This window comes from Idiotropiscis lumnitzeri, chromosome 2 (assembly GCF_059441095.1).
Source record: "Idiotropiscis lumnitzeri isolate Australia: NSW breed Sydney's pygmy pipehorse chromosome 2, RoL_Ilum_1.0, whole genome shotgun sequence".
In the NCBI taxonomy this organism is placed as follows: Eukaryota; Metazoa; Chordata; class Actinopteri; order Syngnathiformes; family Syngnathidae; genus Idiotropiscis; species Idiotropiscis lumnitzeri.
In genome coordinates, this window is record NC_142392.1 from 19056423 (window position 1) to 19075037 (window position 18615).

General features: G+C 40.7%; 2 protein-coding genes across 2 annotated transcripts; both read left to right on the forward strand.

The window, feature by feature from the left end:
- Positions 1 to 569: 569 nt before the first annotated feature.
- On the forward strand, positions 570 to 10690 carry LOC148341882 (uncharacterized). The gene is made up of 3 exons (XM_088287979.1): positions 570 to 757; positions 6952 to 7076; positions 9123 to 10690. Exons 1-3 carry the CDS (start codon positions 570 to 572, stop codon positions 10511 to 10513), a joined length of 1704 nt encoding a protein of 567 aa, XP_088144105.1. The 3' UTR covers positions 10514 to 10690.
- Positions 10691 to 14545: 3855 nt separating this feature from the next.
- On the forward strand, positions 14546 to 18007 carry LOC148341883 (uncharacterized). Its single transcript, XM_088287980.1, has 3 exons — positions 14546 to 14952; positions 16684 to 17600; positions 17963 to 18007. The coding sequence occupies exons 1-3, from the start codon at positions 14829 to 14831 to the stop codon at positions 18005 to 18007; spliced, it is 1086 nt and encodes a 361-aa protein (XP_088144106.1). The 5' UTR covers positions 14546 to 14828.
- The last annotated feature ends 608 nt before the right edge of the window (positions 18008 to 18615 follow it).

Sequence of the window (18615 nt, forward strand, 5' to 3'; positions counted from 1 at the left end):
CCGAACCATGCTCCAGACAGACAAGCCAATTTTTCCAGTTGAAGAGCCATAATAATAATAATAATAATAATATTGCCTTTATTAGTCCCACAATGGGGAAATTCGAGATTCGAACCCAGGCCTCCTGGGGAGACTGGGTCCTGAACGCGGCGCCTTAGACCACATCGGCCATACCTACTCATGAAAATGAAGATGCTCAGAACAAGACGCCTCCTGGCCCTGAAGACCACCACCCCGAGAAGGGTGTCACCCATCAGGGCACCTGAACGGATCGAAAACAACATTGCAGAACTCTCTTCAGGTAAACGAAGCAATTATTTATGAGTTATATTTCTATAAATCTATATAATATTTAATAAAAGTATCTTTGTATTGCAGATAGTGGTAACGACGAACCCACATTCGACCGTGATCCGACTACGGTTGAAAAACTGATCGATGTAGAGACCGCTACAACTTCAGACAGGAGCCGTGCTGACACCCCTACAGATGTAGGCGAGGATCAGGTTGAGATGCCAGGTCCATCAAGCGCGAGCCAGACAATACCGACGCACTCTATATGGTTTGACATGCCGGAAAGCTTACCTACTACCTTCCCGACCTCGTACAACACCGGCGAGACGGCATATCGAGGATGGATCCGTCCTGATAGTTCGCCTTCGACCCCTCCGATGACCCCCATATCATCGGCTGAATCTTCACAAAACGATGAGGTACAACGACCCAGTTGGTCCGATCAAGAGCTATCAAACAACGAGTATGACTCCTCTAAGGCTCATACTATGACCGAACCAACCCCCAGCCCTGTATCTATTCCCGAGGTTGATGTACAACATATGTCATGGCATGATCCTCCTCGGGGTTGGGTTCAAATGGATGTCGTATTAGTAATTAAAGTGGCGATTCTTTATATTCTCAATCGCTTTTTGCTAAGGTATCAGAAAAAACAGGGTTGTTTGCATAACTATGTTCATCTTGGGGCTCATTTTTATCTAAGAGTGCATTATGAACGTATAATACCGATCCTTTGCAACAAACACTTTTTGCCTTGTATTCACTACCTGCTGGAATTGTGTTCTGTAAATGTGGATAAAGAAACAGTCAAACGCGTTGCAGAGATCTTACTGGTGGAGCTGTCGCTCGTACAGAACTTACCGGCCCGACTTGTAGAAGATGAGAACTTCATCCTTATGATAAACCGTGATCAGCGTGAGAGTTTTGAAGAATATGTTAGCCAGAATATTAACTTTGACTAAAAATGGGTAATGTGTTGAGAAAGTTAACGTTTTTCGGCTACAGAAGCCATGGATGGGCAGATATAATAAATAGAACAATTACATATAATCCTGATGTTGATGGTAAAGACCCTGTCACTGAAAATTTTTTATTGTTTATGCAAAAAGTACGTGGCATGTCTTTGACGCTTTTTCAAACACCTTGGGAATCTTTTGTGCAACACGTCATATCTGTGAGTCGGTCCGGTTTTGCCGGGACGTTTCAAAATGTTTTGGAAAATTGGGAAAATGAGATAAATGTAGGTCATGTACTCACCATACTTACGCTGTTTAACGACGTGATAAGATATCGTCTCCGTCATTAACAACCTGTGGAGGTCGCGCATGAACTGAAGATGTTTGAAGATATGTTGGAAGCAAAAGTTAATCCTTCTGTTTTAACCATGACTTATAAACTTTTTACGACTTAGAGAATCCTTAACATGTGTAACCATATCTAACCTTGTCATATGTTTTTTCTTTTTATGTCACCAGCATGTTTCATCTTATTAGCACGACACACAAAGTTATTACCTTGCTGTGAACCAATAAAAATAGATGTTTGTAAAAAAAGTAGTGTTTGTGTCTGTGTGTTTAGATAAATGTTGGTGTGATGATTGAAACTAAATCATAAGCCATCATGAGCTTGAAGAGGTGGTTGAAAAAAACTTTACTACGATCCCACTCATCCCGCCAGCTTTGGAGGCGTAGATCGCCTTCATTTAGCTGCGCGGAAGAAATTGGGTGAAAAAGTGACGCGTCATAAAGTCAAGGACTTTTTATCATCGCAAGATGCATACACCTTGCACAAACCGGCTCGAATTAATTTCCCTAGGAACAGAGTGTTTGTTTCAAAACTTATGAATCAATTTCAGGCTGATCTATGTGACATGCAGGCTCTGGTCGAGTACAACGACGGTTTTAAATATTTACTCACGGTCATCGATGTGTTTTCAAAGCGTGCATACGCGTTGTTGGAATTTATCTTTATATCAATGTTAGAATTTAACTTTAACCCAATGTAAACTCAAATAAGTAATCTGACTCCAATTTGCGACCTTACCCAACTCTCACTCATCCAACAATATGCGCGCTCGTTCTGCAATAGAAAGGTATCAGGAAGCCGGCATTTTCACGCACGAATGGATTTATTCCCAATACACAGATTTCTACATGGCACCTGGATCTCGAGTCCCTCTCAATACAACTCTACACCTCTCATACCACCAGCGAATGTGTTCTACCTCCGAGTTGCCCAGTACTGATTCATACTATACAACATGCAAATGGCACAGACAAAGGTATCCTGGCATGATTCTATTGGCTATGTGTATTGCAGTTAACTTTAGCTCGCTCTCATTGGTCTTTCTCCTCCCGCCGAATCCCGTGGCGACTCCTCCTGCTTGTGCTATCCCCCGATGGCCTCTCCTTCGTCCACTGGTCCCGGAGTCATCTCGTCTCGCTCAGCACCATCTGCTTCTAAAACATTCCATTCATGCACAACCCCCGCAACCAGTTTCGCGCCACCAGTCACACTCTCAGCATTTTACAATATCACATTTTCATACATTGGATGCACCAACATCTAATGAACTATGTTAAGCTCAAACTCTTATATTCCTTTAATAGTCAAAAGTATGAAATCCTTTAAGTGTAACTGAAGTTTAGACCATGCTAATGACCAGACACTCAGGAGAGGAATGCAGGAAGATTAGATCACAGCTGCACCACAGGAGGTGTGAACGAGACCCCTCTGAAACAATGGACTTCCATGCCAGGATCACAAAAGTGGCTCCGAGCAGTCTAACCTTTGTTCAGTTTTAAATTGACTGCCATTTACATTATCCTTTAATGCATAAAAGGGAAGTTCACCCAAACGAGAAACCGAAATCCAACTGACAAGGTAAAGACATTGCTAAAACTGGTGAACACAGATTTAGCTGGTCCGATAAGCAACGAATCCATTGATGGTTTTAAGTATGTGCAATCTTTTACAGATGTGTATACAGGTGCGGTGTTTGTTTATTTTTTGAAAGCAAGGATGATGGCGATGCTCTTCAAGCTACCAAGAAGTTAAGATTCCCTTTATTAGTCCCACAATGGGGAAATTCGAGGTTCGAACCCAGGCCTCCTGGGGAGACTGGGACCAGAACGCGGCGCCTTAGACCACTCGGCCATCCAGTTCTTATCTGATGTAGCACCATATGGCACTGCGAAATACATACGGTCAGACAATAGAACCGAGTTCACAAACAGAGACTTTAAGACACTGCTACGAAAGAACAATATGAGACATGAAACCTCCTGTCCTTATTCCCCACACCAGAATGGGGTAGCTGAGAGGGAATGGCCGACTCTTTTTGATATGGCCAGGTGTAAGCTTATTGACTGCAACTTACCAAAGAGCCTCTGGCACTATGCTGTTCAGGAGGCGGCATATACAAGGAATCTGTGTTTTAATAAGCATACAGGCACCACTGACAGGAAAAATGTGTCATTTATCAAGGATGCACAAATTCGGGTCAATATGCTCTGCCTATCAACAAGACAGGATTAAACTAGACTTTAAGTGCGAAAAAGGACACTTTGTAGGGCATGACAAAGGCAGTCCAGCCTTTCTAGTTTATTATCCAGTGAGGGAAAGGTCTTCCCACAGACTGGTAAAGTTTGTCACCAAGACATGTGAAAATGAAACGCTGACTTATGAGTTAGATCTGCAACCTAGAGTGAGTTGTAAAGTCAAAGACACCCCACAACCTAGTGCGAGCACAGACATACAAATTGGTGGTTCAAAACAACCAAAAGATGATGATGACAAGCACCTAAAGGAACACCACAGGTCCCAAGTAGTGGGAGATATCCTACCCAAGAACGAAGACCACCGGGTTATCTAAAAGATTATACTCAAGACAGCAGTGAGGAGGATGACAGTACACTCGTTAGCATAGACCACCGCAACAGAGTAATGTGCAATATTCCCCAAATTTTTAAAGAGGCCTTAACATCAACTGAGTCAAAAAAATGAAAGAAAGCAATGGACGAGATGAAGTCCTTAGAGGACATCCAGACTTTTACTTTGACTAAATTGCCAGATGGCAGAGAGACAGTGGGAGGAAAGTGGGTCTATTCAATCAAGGAAGGCAGTGATGGACGTGAGATGTACAAGGCCAGGTTTGTAGTGAAAGGTTATAGCTAGAGAGCAGGAATAGACTATGGTGAAACATTCTCACCAACAGCAAATCTGACTCGTGTACGGGTGGCGATGCAAAAGGCTGACGTAAAAACAGCTTATTTGCACGCACCCATTGATAGAGAAATATACATGGAACAACCTGAGGGTTATGAGAAAGGAAGAGATGGGCTAGTGAATAAGCTGGAGAAGTCCATTTACGGCCGAAAACAATTTGGACGCAATTGGAATTTATGACTTCACAAGTACCTAATCGGGAACAAATTTATCCAGAACCCAGCAGACCACTGTGTATACACGAAAGAGTCTAAAGTAGAAGGGAAAGTGATCATTGTTACCTGGGCTGATGACCTCATCATTGCCGCCAATAACACAAAAGTGGCTTCGAGCAAGTGAAGAGCATGCGATCCATCAAGTTTAAAATGAAGGACCTAGGCAGGTTAAAACATTTCCTTGGCATGGTCTTCAGCCACTTGGAAGGCTGTGTAAATGTGACACAAAACAAGTACCGATTTTTTACGCAACACCAGTTGAGGGTGCTATTTCTGTCTTTAACGCATATGCTAGGCGCGCCGCATTACAAGGCGCTAGCTCAGCTGGGTTTGCGCTAACTCGTTCGAGCAATCTCAGCTGATGTCAGCTCACCAGGACTCAATCCCATTAGGAATTGCTGTCAGAGATATCACCCCATTTTAATGACAGATCTCATGAATCTATTAGGAGTCACTAGTGATGGGTAGATGAGGCATCCTGTATCGTTTCGACACAGTGACACAATGTATTGACACTGTGTTGACACTGTGTTGCTGAATACTGACACCTGGTGGACTTGCAGGAAAAATTTGACAGGGTCATCAGACTCTGATCTGTCAAACTAATTTTATCCAATTCCATTGATTAGCGACGTGATGTGTTTTTATATATCCTATTTCGTATTACTTTCCATCACACTAATTATTCTCTCATTTATCTAATTTATATATTTAACTGAATTATTGTTGTATTGCACTGGAGAGGGGAGCTCTCTAATCTCGTTGCACACTTGAGTACAATGACAAAGGGATTTCTGATTCTGATTAGGCATTTCCTTTCACATTATTTTTACATACATGCAATTTCATAAAAAAAATCTTTGATATTTGAGACGCAGTTGATAAATTAAGTGAACATCTGTCTGAATGCCCAAGTAAAAGTGTTGTGAATGACAATGGACTCATTGTAATTAAAGATTTTTATTCAAAAGAAATTAGTTTCTCCCGCGTTTTGTTATTCAGTCTATTTCTTTTTTTGAGGCAATTTCCCCCGCCTTTGAGAAAATCCTCTCACAAGGCACTGAAGAGGCCGGTGTGCACAACGCCTGTGTGGCTAATATAAATAGGTGAGGGAACGTTGCCTCCATGGACTTCCAGTATAAGAGCGAGTCTTCCGTACGTGCAACGTGTCCTGCTGACGTATCGCGCTGCACCTCTGAGTGCGCATCAACAGTGACGTCTTCCATCTTGTGGATATTTAATGCAAAGTAATGCGCCAATAACTCGATGCTTGTTTTGAGCGTCCATCCTGTTGACAGATGCGCGTCCCTATGAACACGGTTTGGCGCGCGACCGCCGTGTCGACACGATTCCTGTAGTGGTCACGTGACTTTCTTAAAGCGGTACGCGCACCGACACGGGGTTTGCCCTGGAAGCTCGGCATACAAGCAAACAATGAAATAAAGAAATAAGATTAACACAAAACTTGTATCTATCATGCCATCAATATACCCAAAAGAAATAAAAATAACACAAAAAGATTACAGCAATGGCTTCTGGGAGCCACTCAGACTCAGCCAATCACATGGCTGTTTAGAGAGATGTGCTGTTGTGCTTTGGGCTTTTTGTCTGTCGTCTAAACCTGGGACGTTTCTTGCTTGCAATAACATAAATGATAAGACAGACTACAACATTGTGGACAGCTGCCCTTTTGTCCAGCTTTTTCCAACACCATCACCCAAACACCATAGTCACATAATGTATAGTCACGGTCAATTAGAAGCATAGATAACTCACACTTTGTTCAGCAGGGTGTGCTAACATGCACTCTGAACAGCCCATTGAGTAAAAGGGTTGATGGTCGCGAGTGATACTTAGTCCATATAATGGGCGCGTTGCTTTACAAGGCGCTTTGTTTGATTTGCGGAAGATTCAGGACTTTAAAGAGCGCCCTATGGGCCGGAAAATACGGTATGTGGAAAAGATCCTAAACCATTTTGACATGCAAATGTGTAGAACAAGGGAAACACCCTGCAAACAAAAACTAGACTACACTGAAGATGCGCCGAGAATGACTGATGTAAAAATGTACAGAGAAGCGGTTGGCAGTCTCATATATTTGGTCACCGGCACACGCCCTGATCTATGTTTTTTGGTGAGCCGACTATCGCAACATTTTTTCTGAACCCACAGATGAGCACTGGATCACGGTCAAACATGTCTTGCGTTATCTCAGAGGTACAACCGACGGACAGCTCTGTTTCAGAAAGAGCAGTGAGGGTCTAGGCCTTCGAGCTTACAGTGATGCAGATTGGGCATCAGACGCCACTGACAAATGCAGTACCACGGGGTATTGTGTGAGTATGTGTGATGACAGTGCACTGGTCTCATGAAGGACCAAGAAACAACAAACAGTAGCACAATCTTAGTGTGAGGCAGAATACATGGCTTTAGCCTTAACAGTACAGCAGTGCATACATTTGGAACAACTATTGAAAGGTATTGAGGACTATGTGTACACGAAAACTGTATCATTTCATTAGATCCATCCTAAAAGATGAGAAGATGATACTTGTTTCCTGTTCCACAAATGACATGGCAGCAGATGTTATGACCAAGCCTGTTACCAAATCTAAATTGAAGAAATTTACAGGGGTCATATTTGGCATAGAAATATTCAACAATCAAATGTCATGTTATTTGTTTTTCTTTATGTCTTTGTGAAAGTTGTACAGTTTACAAGTAGTTCATAAGTGGGAATGTTGAGTGTTATTGTATGACTGCTTGTTTCTGTAATGTGCTTATTTGCCACAAGGGGTGCTGTCGCTGACAGATGATGTTAACATGCGATGTTCGGCAGGTGTTCACGCCTTATTTCTCTCTCTCTGCTTTTGGCTCTTGTGAGGAGCAGTTCGTGGGCGTTGCTGGAATAAACTACGCCACTTGGCAAAAGAGAGAAGTTGTCTGAATATCAGAATTATTCGTCTGCTGCGACTTGGCATTAAGGTATAATTCTAGGATGCGACATAACCGTGGATTTTATCAATGGCAAAATGGTTCATTCGTGCAGATTTATTAAGAGTCGCCCTTTGTTTTTCATTCATACAGAAGAAACGGACAATTTTAAAAAGATATTGTAGAAATGAGAAACAAAATGTGCTGTTCTAAAATATGATAATATGTTGGGTTTGTTTCTCTGAATATACTTTTTTTTTGTTTATTATTTTGTGTGTTGTTTCCAGCAGCCAATCACATCACAGCGAGGAATGTCCTGACTGACTTCCGGTTTTCACTCCGGTGTCGGTACCAGATGGGAACGGGTTGCTCGATGTGTTCGGGTTGTGGACGGGGTCTTTCGGAAGCCTGTTGATGACGTCAGGCGTTATAATATATTGATGGATTATATTTCTTTGACTGCATGTTTGTCACCCCTGTGTGTTACATTTGTGTGTTCTGAGTTACTAAATAAAAACAATTACAAAATAATAAAGTATATTTACATCATACTCTGTGTGCCTGTCGAAGAAGTCACGTCAATTGTCGGAGGGAAAACTTGGAAATACTAGATTGAGAAATATTTCACACTATATGCAGACATTATATTCATACAATCTTGCAGCCCGAGTGAACCACAGCATTGTTGTAAGTTCGGTCGGAGAAACGTAAACGTCCCACTGCTGGAGCAGCAGCGGCTTTTCGGGAAATAGGCGGAAGTGACGTCAGAGCTGACTCGCCAATGCGGCGTTAATTTAGTTATTTTGTAAAAACAAAAATATCAACCGAATTAAAATATTATATAAAATATATATTAAAATAGAACGGCCAGGGGTAAAAACAAACACAGAGGCAAAGAAATATATTAGGAAAATACGCGCTTAAAGCATGACGTCATAAGCAAGCGCGCAGCTTCCGAAGGTCTTCGACCACATCCACCGACCCGTCCACACCGGAACAAAAACACCCACCGCTAAATTCTTCTGATTTAGTGTGGAACTGACTGTAATTTTCACACAGGATGTCCAGTGCTACTCTAAAGGACTTCGACATAATTCATTAAGTCTTTGTGTCCCGATAACCTCATCTTCGCGCGTTGATGCTTTTCGGCGTAGTTAGCTTAGCTTATTAGCTAGCTAGCCGCTAACGAAAAGAGGCACATGACTCATCGCCGAGCAGAGATCAGAATTATTGGAATTATCATTTGAAAATGTGTGCGAGAACGACACCCAAGTGCAAAGAGGACCTTTGTGCAATAAAAGAAGAGAACGAGCAACATCTTCAACTGCTGGACGAAGTTTGCAAGCAGCCTCGTGTTGTGCCACTCAAAGCAGGTTTGTACACGAGTGGGTTGATCTGAATCAGAATGAATTGACCAAACCAAATCTGTGTTCATCTTTTTGTGTCCTGCAGACGTTAGTGAAAAATATTTCTGTTCTGTGAAAGAGGAGCCAGACTTGACTCACATCAAAAAGGAGGAGGAGGAGGAGGAGGAGATTAACCAGTCATCAGTGAACTTTGACCCGATAAAGACTGAAGATGAAAAAAAGGATGAGAATGAGGACAAAAGAGGGGCGGGGCCTCCAAGCAGCAGCTCAAGTCATCACGTGACAACAGAAGGTGATGAAGACCACTGGGGACCATCACAAGTACATAATGAGGACACATTATCAGACGACGATGATGATGATGATGGGCAAGCCAAAACTGAAAGGGCATGTCACACTGACTCATTAACCTCAAAGTTGTCTTTAAAACGGCACACAAGAAACCACGGTAAAGAAAAACCTCGATTTTGCTCAATTTGTGGCAAAATTTTCTCTCGAAAGTTTCATTTGACAATTCACACAAGAACACACAGTGGAGAAGCATCTTTTCGCTGCTCAGTTTGTAGCAAAAGCTTTTCTTTAAAGTCAAATTTAAAAACACATACACGATTACACACTGGAGAAAAACCTTTTTCCTGCTCAGTTTGTGGTAAAAGCTTCTCTCAAAATTCAAGTTTAACAATCCACACAAGAACGCACAGTGGAGAAAAACCTTTTTACTGCTCAGTTTGTGGAAAATGCTTCTCTGTAAAGTCAACGTTAACAAGCCACACAAGAACTCACAGTGGAGAAAAACCTTTTTCCTGCTCAGTTTGTGGCAAAAGCTTTTCTGGAAAGTCAAATTTAACAAGTCACATAAAAACACACACTGGAGAAAAAAACTTTTCCTGCTCAGTTTGTGGCAAAAGCTTTTCTGTAAAGTCAAATTTAACAAGTCACATAAAAATACACACTGGAGAAAAACATTTTTCCTGCTCAGTTTGTGGAAAATGCTTCTCTCAAAAGTCAAGTTTAACAGAACATATAAGAACGCACTGTGGAGAAAAAACCTTCGCCTGCTCAGTTTGTGGCGAAGGATTCTCTCTAAAATCAACTTTAACAAAACATAGAAGAATACACAGTGGAGAAAATCCTTTTTCCTGCTCAGTTTGCGGAAAAAGTTTCTCTCAAAAGTTAAGTTTAACATATCACACAAGAACACACAACGGAGAAAAACCTTTTTCCTGCTTAGTTTGTGGCAAAAGTTTCTCTGATAAGTCAAATTTAACAAAACACACAAGGACACATAGTGGAGAAAAACCTTTTTCATGCTCAGTTTGTGGCAAGAGTTTCTCTCAAAAGTCGCATTTAACGAGCCATACAAGAACACACAGTCGAGACAAGCCATTCAGTTGCAGCGTTTGTGCTAAAAAATTCTCCACTAAACATAGTACTGAGAGACACAATTGTGTTGGTGAAAAAAGCAGCGATGCTTGAAGCTTAAAAAATGACAAAAAAAACTGAAGGAACCGACTCTTTGTGGTAAGACGTGAATGTGATTTTCAATAAAATATGATGAAATTGAATTTTGCAAAGATCTTTTATTGACACAAAGCCAATGTGATCAGTGCCAGAATAACCATTGTCTCTGAGTGATGATGAGTTTTTTTGTGTGTTAACATCAATCATTATAAATTAAATTAATTGCCTTTGCCTAGAACAACATTTGTTAACGTTATGCTTTTCAGTTGTCTTTTTAATCGTACCTAATGGAAAATGTGTGAGAAGAAACTGTGCTTATGAAATCGGTGCCTTCCACAATCATCAATAAAATCACTTGTTCCACTTGCTCAACTGGCCTTCATTACGCTGTGTGAAAAGGTGAAAAACAGAACTAGAAGTTGAACTATAAAAAGAACAAGAAAGAGAAACGCAAGTAGTCTCAGTTTCTCTCAAAGTTTTTGGAATGGCAGGAGTGTAGTCCAGCAAAAAGGCCACGATTCAGACTGATATCCAGATTTTCCTTTTTTATTTCTCCTTTTCCTCTGACGGCGTTCGGAAATTCCGGAGCCCCTTAGGGGACATGGAAGAAAAAACAACAACAACAAATCTTTGCGTTCCCTCGCAAACGCAAAGTTGTTTTTTTTGAGTGAATGTTCGTTTATTTATTTTTTCAATACGTGTTTATGTACTTCCGAGTCAGTTTGGCTCGCCTAGCCTCTGTTGCGCGGCTGTTTGAGAGACGACAGTACGTCAGATGCGGCAATAATCTTAGAGGGTGACTTGGAACGTTTCTTGCGGTCAAGAGATGTCCCTCACGGTGACATTCTGCACATGAAAAGCAACAAGGTACATACAATTCACTCTAACGCACATGTCAAATTCAAGGCCCGGGGGGCCAGATCTGGCCCGCAACCTCATTTTATGTGGCCCGCAAAGGGCAAATCATCTGCATCAACTTAATAATAATAATGCCTTTATTAGTCCCACAATGGGGAAATTCGAGATTCGAACCCAGGCCTCCTGGGGAGACTGGGTCCTGAACGCGGCGCCTTAGACCACTCGGCCATCCTGGCAGCCACGAGATTCGAACCCAGGCCTCCTGGGGAGACTGGGTCCGGAACGCGGCGCCTTAGACCACTCGGCCATCCACTTCCTGTTTCTACCATATTTTCTTCACTTTTAACAACACTGAGATATGAGATATTGCCATTTATTTGTTAGCAGTCCTCCCCTTTTAAAACAAATGGAAAAATTGTTGAACAATTACTTAGGAGCTTCTGATTTCAAAACTGGCTTTCCATTCAATTTATATGGGTTCACAGTCATACCGGCCCTCTGAGGGAAACCACAACTACGATGTGGCCCGTCCACAAAAATGAGTTTGACACCCCTGCTCTAACGAAATAACCTTAATAATAGCAATATGGGTCTCTACTGTTAATGTTTTTGCATAATACTAGTGTGCAAACTGTTTACCTTTTGAGTGGCAAGAAAAGTATTGCTGTTCTATTTTCAATTTGTAGTTCATTTAAATCCTGTTATTGCATTCAAATTACTGTTAAGTGTAACGTTAAATATTTTTCTAAATGTTTTTTGTACAACGCAACTTTAGTTTCGTTATGAAGCAGCGTAGTTCGTACCCGGAAATGACGTCATCAAATCGGAAGTCGCGGAAGCAGGAAGTATAATCATAGATCACCAATAAGAGAGAAATGTGATGATAATGAAGTCCAATCGAGCACAATCTGCATACATCTTTTGCCTTATCGAAGCCGGACCGAGATCTTACATTGTGGAAACAAAGCATGGACAAAGAGTGAGGAGGAACAGGAGGAGTCTTCTGAAGGTTCCCGAGGACTGGAAGAAATCTTCTGATGCGGCTGAGGCTGCAAAGCAGGTGGATACATCGAAGGAGCACAGACCTCAACCACCAGCAATTTCTGGGATTACTGAACCTCTTCGAAGATCAACAAGAGCTCGACGACAACCAGACAGGCTGATTGAAAATGTTTAATGTTGTGTGATTGTTGCTAAAATTGTTGTAGAGCTGCTTGTTGTCATAAAAATGTGTGGATATTGATAAGAAGTGAAAATAATTTATAACAAAACAAAATAATAATAATAAACAATAATAATAATTAAAAAAAAGGCATAGGCATTGTTTAACGTTTGAAAGGGAGATGTAATGATAGCAGTTATATCATTGGCCACTAGTTGTCAGTATTGCCTGACGTGTGTTTTGGTTACCAGACGAACAAGTGTGTACGCACATAGACGAGAATGCAAGTCAATAAATAGACACAAGCTTGCAGCGTCACGTTGCCTGCATGACTTCTTAAGATAGAAGACGGAACATTACAGTAACCATTAAAAAAACGTAAAGTAACCATAAAATTATATAAAAAAAACGTATCGTCAACATACTAAAGCTGTTGCTTTATGGTATTTACAAAGAATTTTTGTTTAAAATCCCCCTCGCTCTTCTTTTTGTCATTTCTATATTATGTACGTATTAATAACTGTGTTTGGTTTGCTAATGTGAATAATGTTTTTTTTTGACAAAAAAACGTATGAGTAAATATTTATCATCTCATCAATATTTGCACAACAGTGTACTGAGTTTCGAGATCCTCACAATAGTAGTTCTCAAAATCATATTATTTCTTATGAATTTAGCTTAGTTAAGGGATATTTTATTGACAATCTAACATCAATATACAAATATATATATATGTATAGCGTTTTTGACCGAAAGTTGTTGCTATTGTACCTTATGACGCGCCGCTTTCGTTTCCTTCTTGAAGGATGCCGTTTCAAGGCTTATGTGGCTCATAAGCGACTTACATTGGCAATGTCGAAGGTTACTGAACTATGGTCGGCCCGCCAGCAACAGCACTTAGCGGCCATTTCTGAGTTTACGACAGACATTGGGCACGTGGCTGGTAAATGTAAGCCTGTAGCTGAGTGATTATCGCGCGCCATCATATGTCCAGTCCAGCTCGGGGTTGATTTTTCAGAAATGGCTGCCGACCAGTCCGATGATCATGACACCCGCAACCTCAAGACGGTGAGTATGGCTCTTAAACTTGAAGTAGTGATGCGTGGCGGCGGCCCTGCTGTCCTCTGTGTGGCAGACATTAGGACTATGCCTCTCACCCAGCAGGCATAGTTCTTGGGGGCGTGTTCATGAAAATGTTTTTTGGTGCAAATTTATGATTGTGCATTATTCTCTTGTTGCTAGTCTTCAAATAAATGCCAGTTTCCAGTCAGACGTGTGTGTTCATTCCGACTGCCACATAGTAACCATAAATTTAAAAAAAAATGTCGTGTATACATACTAAAGCTTTTGCTTTGTAATTTATGTAGAATTTTTGTTTAAAATCGCCCTGGCTCTTCTTTTTGTCTTTTCTATATTTTGTACGTATTAATAACTGTGTTTGGTTTGTTAATGTTCATAAAGTTTTTTCCTTTAAACAAATATTAGTAAATATTTATCATCTCATCAATATTTGGACAACAGAGTACTGAGTTTCGAGATGCTTACGATATTCGTTCTCAAAATTATATTTCTTATCAATTTAGCTTAGTGAAGGGATATTTTATTGACAATCTAACATCAATATACAAAGACAGAAAAAAATGGTGGTGGGGGGCGCGAATCTTTTTCTTCTGGGTAGGGGCGGGCGTGAAATAATTGAGAAGCACTGCTAGTATATGCAGACATTTTATTCATAGAATCTTGCAGCCCAATTGAACCACAGCATTGTTGCAAGTTCGGTAGGAGAAACTTGAACGTCCCACTGCTGTTCCAGCAGCGGCTTCTCGGGGCATAGGCGGAAGTGACGTCAGAGCTGACTCGCCAATGTGGCGTTAATTTAGTTTTTTTTATCAACCGAATTAAAATATTATATAAAATATATATTCAAATAGACCAGCCAGGGTTAAAAAACAAACGCAGAGGCAAAGAAATATATTTGAAAAATACGTGCTTAAAGCATGACGTCATTAGAAAGCGCGCAGCTTCCGAAGGACCTCGACCACATGCACCGACCCGTCCACACCGAAATAAAAACAAACACCGCTAAATTCTTCTGATTTAGTGTGGAACTGACTGTAATTTTCTCACAGGATTTCCAGTGCTACTCCAAAGGACTACGACATAATTCATGAAGTCTTTGTGTCCGATAACCTCATCTTCGCGCGTTGATGCTTTTCGGTGTAGTTAGCTTAGCTTGTTAGCTAGCTAGCTGCTAACGACTCATCGCCAAGCAGAGATCAAGTGCAGATTTTTTTGAGTTATCATTTGAAAATGTGTGAAAGAACGACACCCAAGTACAAAGAGGTACTTTGTGGAATAAAAGAAGAGAACGAGCAACATCTTCAACTGCTGGACGAAGTTTGCAACCAGCCTCGTGTTGTGCCACTCAAAGCAGGTTTGTACACGTCTTACTCTCATTTGCTTTGTAAAGAACGACTTTCTATCGTTCGAAATATGCATCACAACATTAAGTTGTTTGGGGAAATCCGTTCAAGGTTATTGCCGTTTTAGTTTTAAATATTGCTTGTCGGTTTGCTAAACTATTGTTTATGCCAAATAAAATCAGTGCAGAAAATAAATGCCAAAGAATAACCAATAGTGGGGGGTGAACTCCATGTTTTTCCCAGTATAAAATTTGAACTGATTATTTTACATTTTCAATTTTCTATTTATATCTTGTTCAAGCAATGACTTAGGGAAGGAATTCTACCTGACTCTAAAAAATGTGCACACTGCGGCGAAAACATCAATGGCGGTTGATCAATTTTAGTGGATAAAACACAAAATATTAAGTTTTTTTTTAAAAATCAAGTACGCATTGGTCTTATTTATTTATGAACTTTGTACTGGCTTGGTCGGGTGAGAGTCAATGAACCTCGGGTGGCCCTGCACTGTTTTGTGCACGTGTGCATAGTTTCATCTCATCCAAACATTTAAAATACATTTAATGCATCCATCCGGAGTTGCACGGATCTCATCAGTGAACAAGCACATGCTGCAAGAAATGCATCTGCATCTTTGGCCTACTATGGGCTTAAAAAGCGATACCGTCACAACCCCCTTTTCTACAAACAAGTCCAGGAACATTTAGTTCCTCGTAAAAAAATTCCTGTGGCCCAGGTGGTTTGCATCTCCACCGCAACTCATAGTTCCTGGTAATTTTTGCAAATGACAATGATGACGGAACAGTGGGAGGTGTTGTGTTACTTTGTTACTCATTACTGACATCCTATGGCTGTTATACATCATAGCAGTTACAAAATAATTCAGTGAACTCTAATAATATTATGGTGTATCTTAGTCTAATTTGAATACATATTGGATAACTTTAAAATATACAGTCATTATTCAAATATGTCAACATGAAAGTCAGAGTGAAAGTGTTGTTGCTGAATGCTTATGTGTAAGAACTTTTACTCTTCAAACGTAATTTTGTTTTAAAATTTATTTAGAAACAGAAATTTTATAAAAAAATAAAATAAAAAGGGGAATGTTGGAACGTACTAGCAGGCTAAATGTCATTTTGGGAAAAACAAAACAAAACAAACGTAAATCATGCAATAAATAGCCACTCTGATTCCAGGGCCCCTTTAATTCTTTTAGGCATACAGATTAGAATGGAAGCAAAAAGTACCCACGGTGAAACTATCTCTCAATGCAAAGTGAAAAACTTGTAAACATATTTAACTTGAAGGATTCCTATTTTATCGATGTCATTATGTTGCGATGGCCCCCAGTGGTCTGCATCAATATGTTAGGGTCCCACAACAGGTGTTCCATCAGACGCACACAATAGCCTGTGTGTGCTAACTTCAGCTCGCTTCCAGAAACGTCTGTGACTATGTCAGGAATGAAATAGGGCATCAGCCGCAACGTGCTTCCTTTTTAAATGCTCGTTTATCACTGTTGTTGTGCTGCGAAAGGGAGGTTTACATCGTAGGATGTAATTTTGTGAAATGCCCCCATGGTCTGGTCCAAATCGGGGTCACACGCATTGCATGCATCACAACATTAATGCGGCAGGCACAAGTCAAGGTAGCACGGTAGAAACAATATAAGACAAAGTCGACGCACGAGGTTTGACTTGACCAAACCAAATGTATGTTTGTCTTTTTGTGTCCGACAGAGGTCAGTGAAAACTATCTCCGTTTTGTGAAAGAGGAGCCAGACTTGACTCACATCAAAAAGGAGGAAGAGGAGGAGGAGATCAACAAGTCACCAGTGAAAGTTGTCCCTATAAAGACTGAAGATGTAAACAAGGATGAGAGTGAGGACAACAGAGGGGCGGAGCCAACAAGCAGCAGCTCAAGTCATCACGTGACAACAGAAGGTGATGAAGACCACTGGGGGCCATCACAAGCACATAATGAGGACACATTATCAGACGCTCATGACAATGATGATGATACTAATGATGATGATGATGATGATGGGCAAGCTCAAGGTGAAAGGGCATGTCGCACTGTCTCATTCACTTCAAGGCTGTCTTTAAAAGGGCACAGAAAAACACACAGTGGTGAAAAACAGTTTTCTTGCTCGGTTTGTGGCAAAAGCTTCCTGCATAAGTCAATGTTAACAATCCACACAAGAACACACACTGGAGAAAAACCTTTTTCCTGCTCAGTTTGTGGAAAATGCTTCTCTGTAAAGTCAACGTTAACAATCCACACAAGAACACACACTGGAGAAAAACCTTTTTCCTGCTCAGTTTGTGGAAAATGCTTCTCTGTAAAGTCAATGTTAACAAGCCACACAAGAACACACAGTGGAGAAAAAACTTTTTCCTGCTCAGTTTGTGGAAAATGCTTCTCTGAAAGGGGAAATTTAACAGAACACACAAGAACACACACTGGAGAAAAACCATTTTCCTGCTCAGTTTGTGGCAAAAGTTTCTCTGGAAAGTCTAATTTAAGAAAACACACAACAACACATAGTGGAGAAAAACCTTTTTCTTGCTCAGTTTGTGGTAAAAGATTTTCTCTAAAGGCTCATTTAACAAGCCACACAAGAACACACAGCGGGGAAAAATCTTTTTCCTGCTCAGTTTGTGGCAGAAGCTTCTCTCATAAGTCAACTTTAACAAGGCACACAAGAACTCACAGTAGAGAAAAACCTTTTTCCTGCTCATTTTGTGGAAAATGCTTCTCTCGAAAGTCTGATTTTATAAATCACACAAGAACACACAGTGGAGAAAAACCTTTTTCCTGCTCAGTTTGTGGAAAATGCTTCTCTGAAAAGTCTACTTTAATTAAACACACAACAACACATGGTGGAGACAAGCCATTCAGTTGCAGCGTTTGTGCTAAGAAATTCGCCACTAAACGGCTTGCTGAGAGACACGATTGTGATGGTGAGAATATAGGGCTGGGCGATGTGACCTAAAATCAATTTTGCGATAAATTGAGCAATTTTTCCTCGGTAATGATCAATGCACGATAAATTCCCCCTGAGGACCAAAATCAAAATAAATGCAGGAAATGCATATTAACAGTTTTTTTTATTGACCAACTGGTACACATTAGTTTCAATGAAAAATAAAAGTACAAAAATCATTTGAATAAACATTCAAAATAGCTTGCTTTGCATGACTTGAACAATGTCACAAAGAACAGGAGAAAAAGGGTACCTCTCACAAAATCTTTTTCTGCAAATAGATTGTGCCGAGATGCTGTAATTCCATTTGCAAAGGCCTAGATATGTGTAAAGGTATCTTGTAAACAATATAAATAATGCCATGTGCAAAAGAGCTGGTCGCCTGTAAACAAAATGCTAAATAAAATGGGAAAAAATGTCAATGGAATGCCAGTGCCAAATAAACAAGTGTGCTTCATCAGGAAAATGTGCCGTCTCGAGTAATCTGGTGCGCGGTCGCCACTTGTCGTCTATGTCATGCACGGTCAGGCTCAAACAGGGATCCATGTTGCGACTCGACCACAAGTCGGATGTGGATGCAAAATGCTCGACATGTCTCCGCTCCCGTCCCGATGTTGTCCATATCGGGAAGTGCTGTATGTGTGTGTAAATATTTTCGTACCTTTTGTCGTCTATGTTCATGAGG

Coding starts and splice junctions, on each gene's coding strand:
- LOC148341883 (XM_088287980.1), top strand. CDS start 14,829: ATGTGTGAAAGAACGACACCCAAGTACAAAGAGGTACTTTGTGGAATA. Junction 14,953..16,683: donor TGTTGTGCCACTCAAAGCAG/GTTTGTACACGT, acceptor TGTGTCCGACAG/AGGTCAGTGAAAACTATCTC. Junction 17,601..17,962: donor AAAAATCTTTTTCCTGCTCA/GTTTGTGGCAGA, acceptor CGATAAATTGAG/CAATTTTTCCTCGGTAATGA.
- LOC148341882 (XM_088287979.1), top strand. CDS start 570: ATGCCGGAAAGCTTACCTACTACCTTCCCGACCTCGTACAACACCGGC. Junction 758..6,951: donor CAAGAGCTATCAAACAACGA/GTATGACTCCTC, acceptor GCGTTATCTCAG/AGGTACAACCGACGGACAGC. Junction 7,077..9,122: donor TACCACGGGGTATTGTGTGA/GTATGTGTGATG, acceptor TGTGTCCTGCAG/ACGTTAGTGAAAAATATTTC.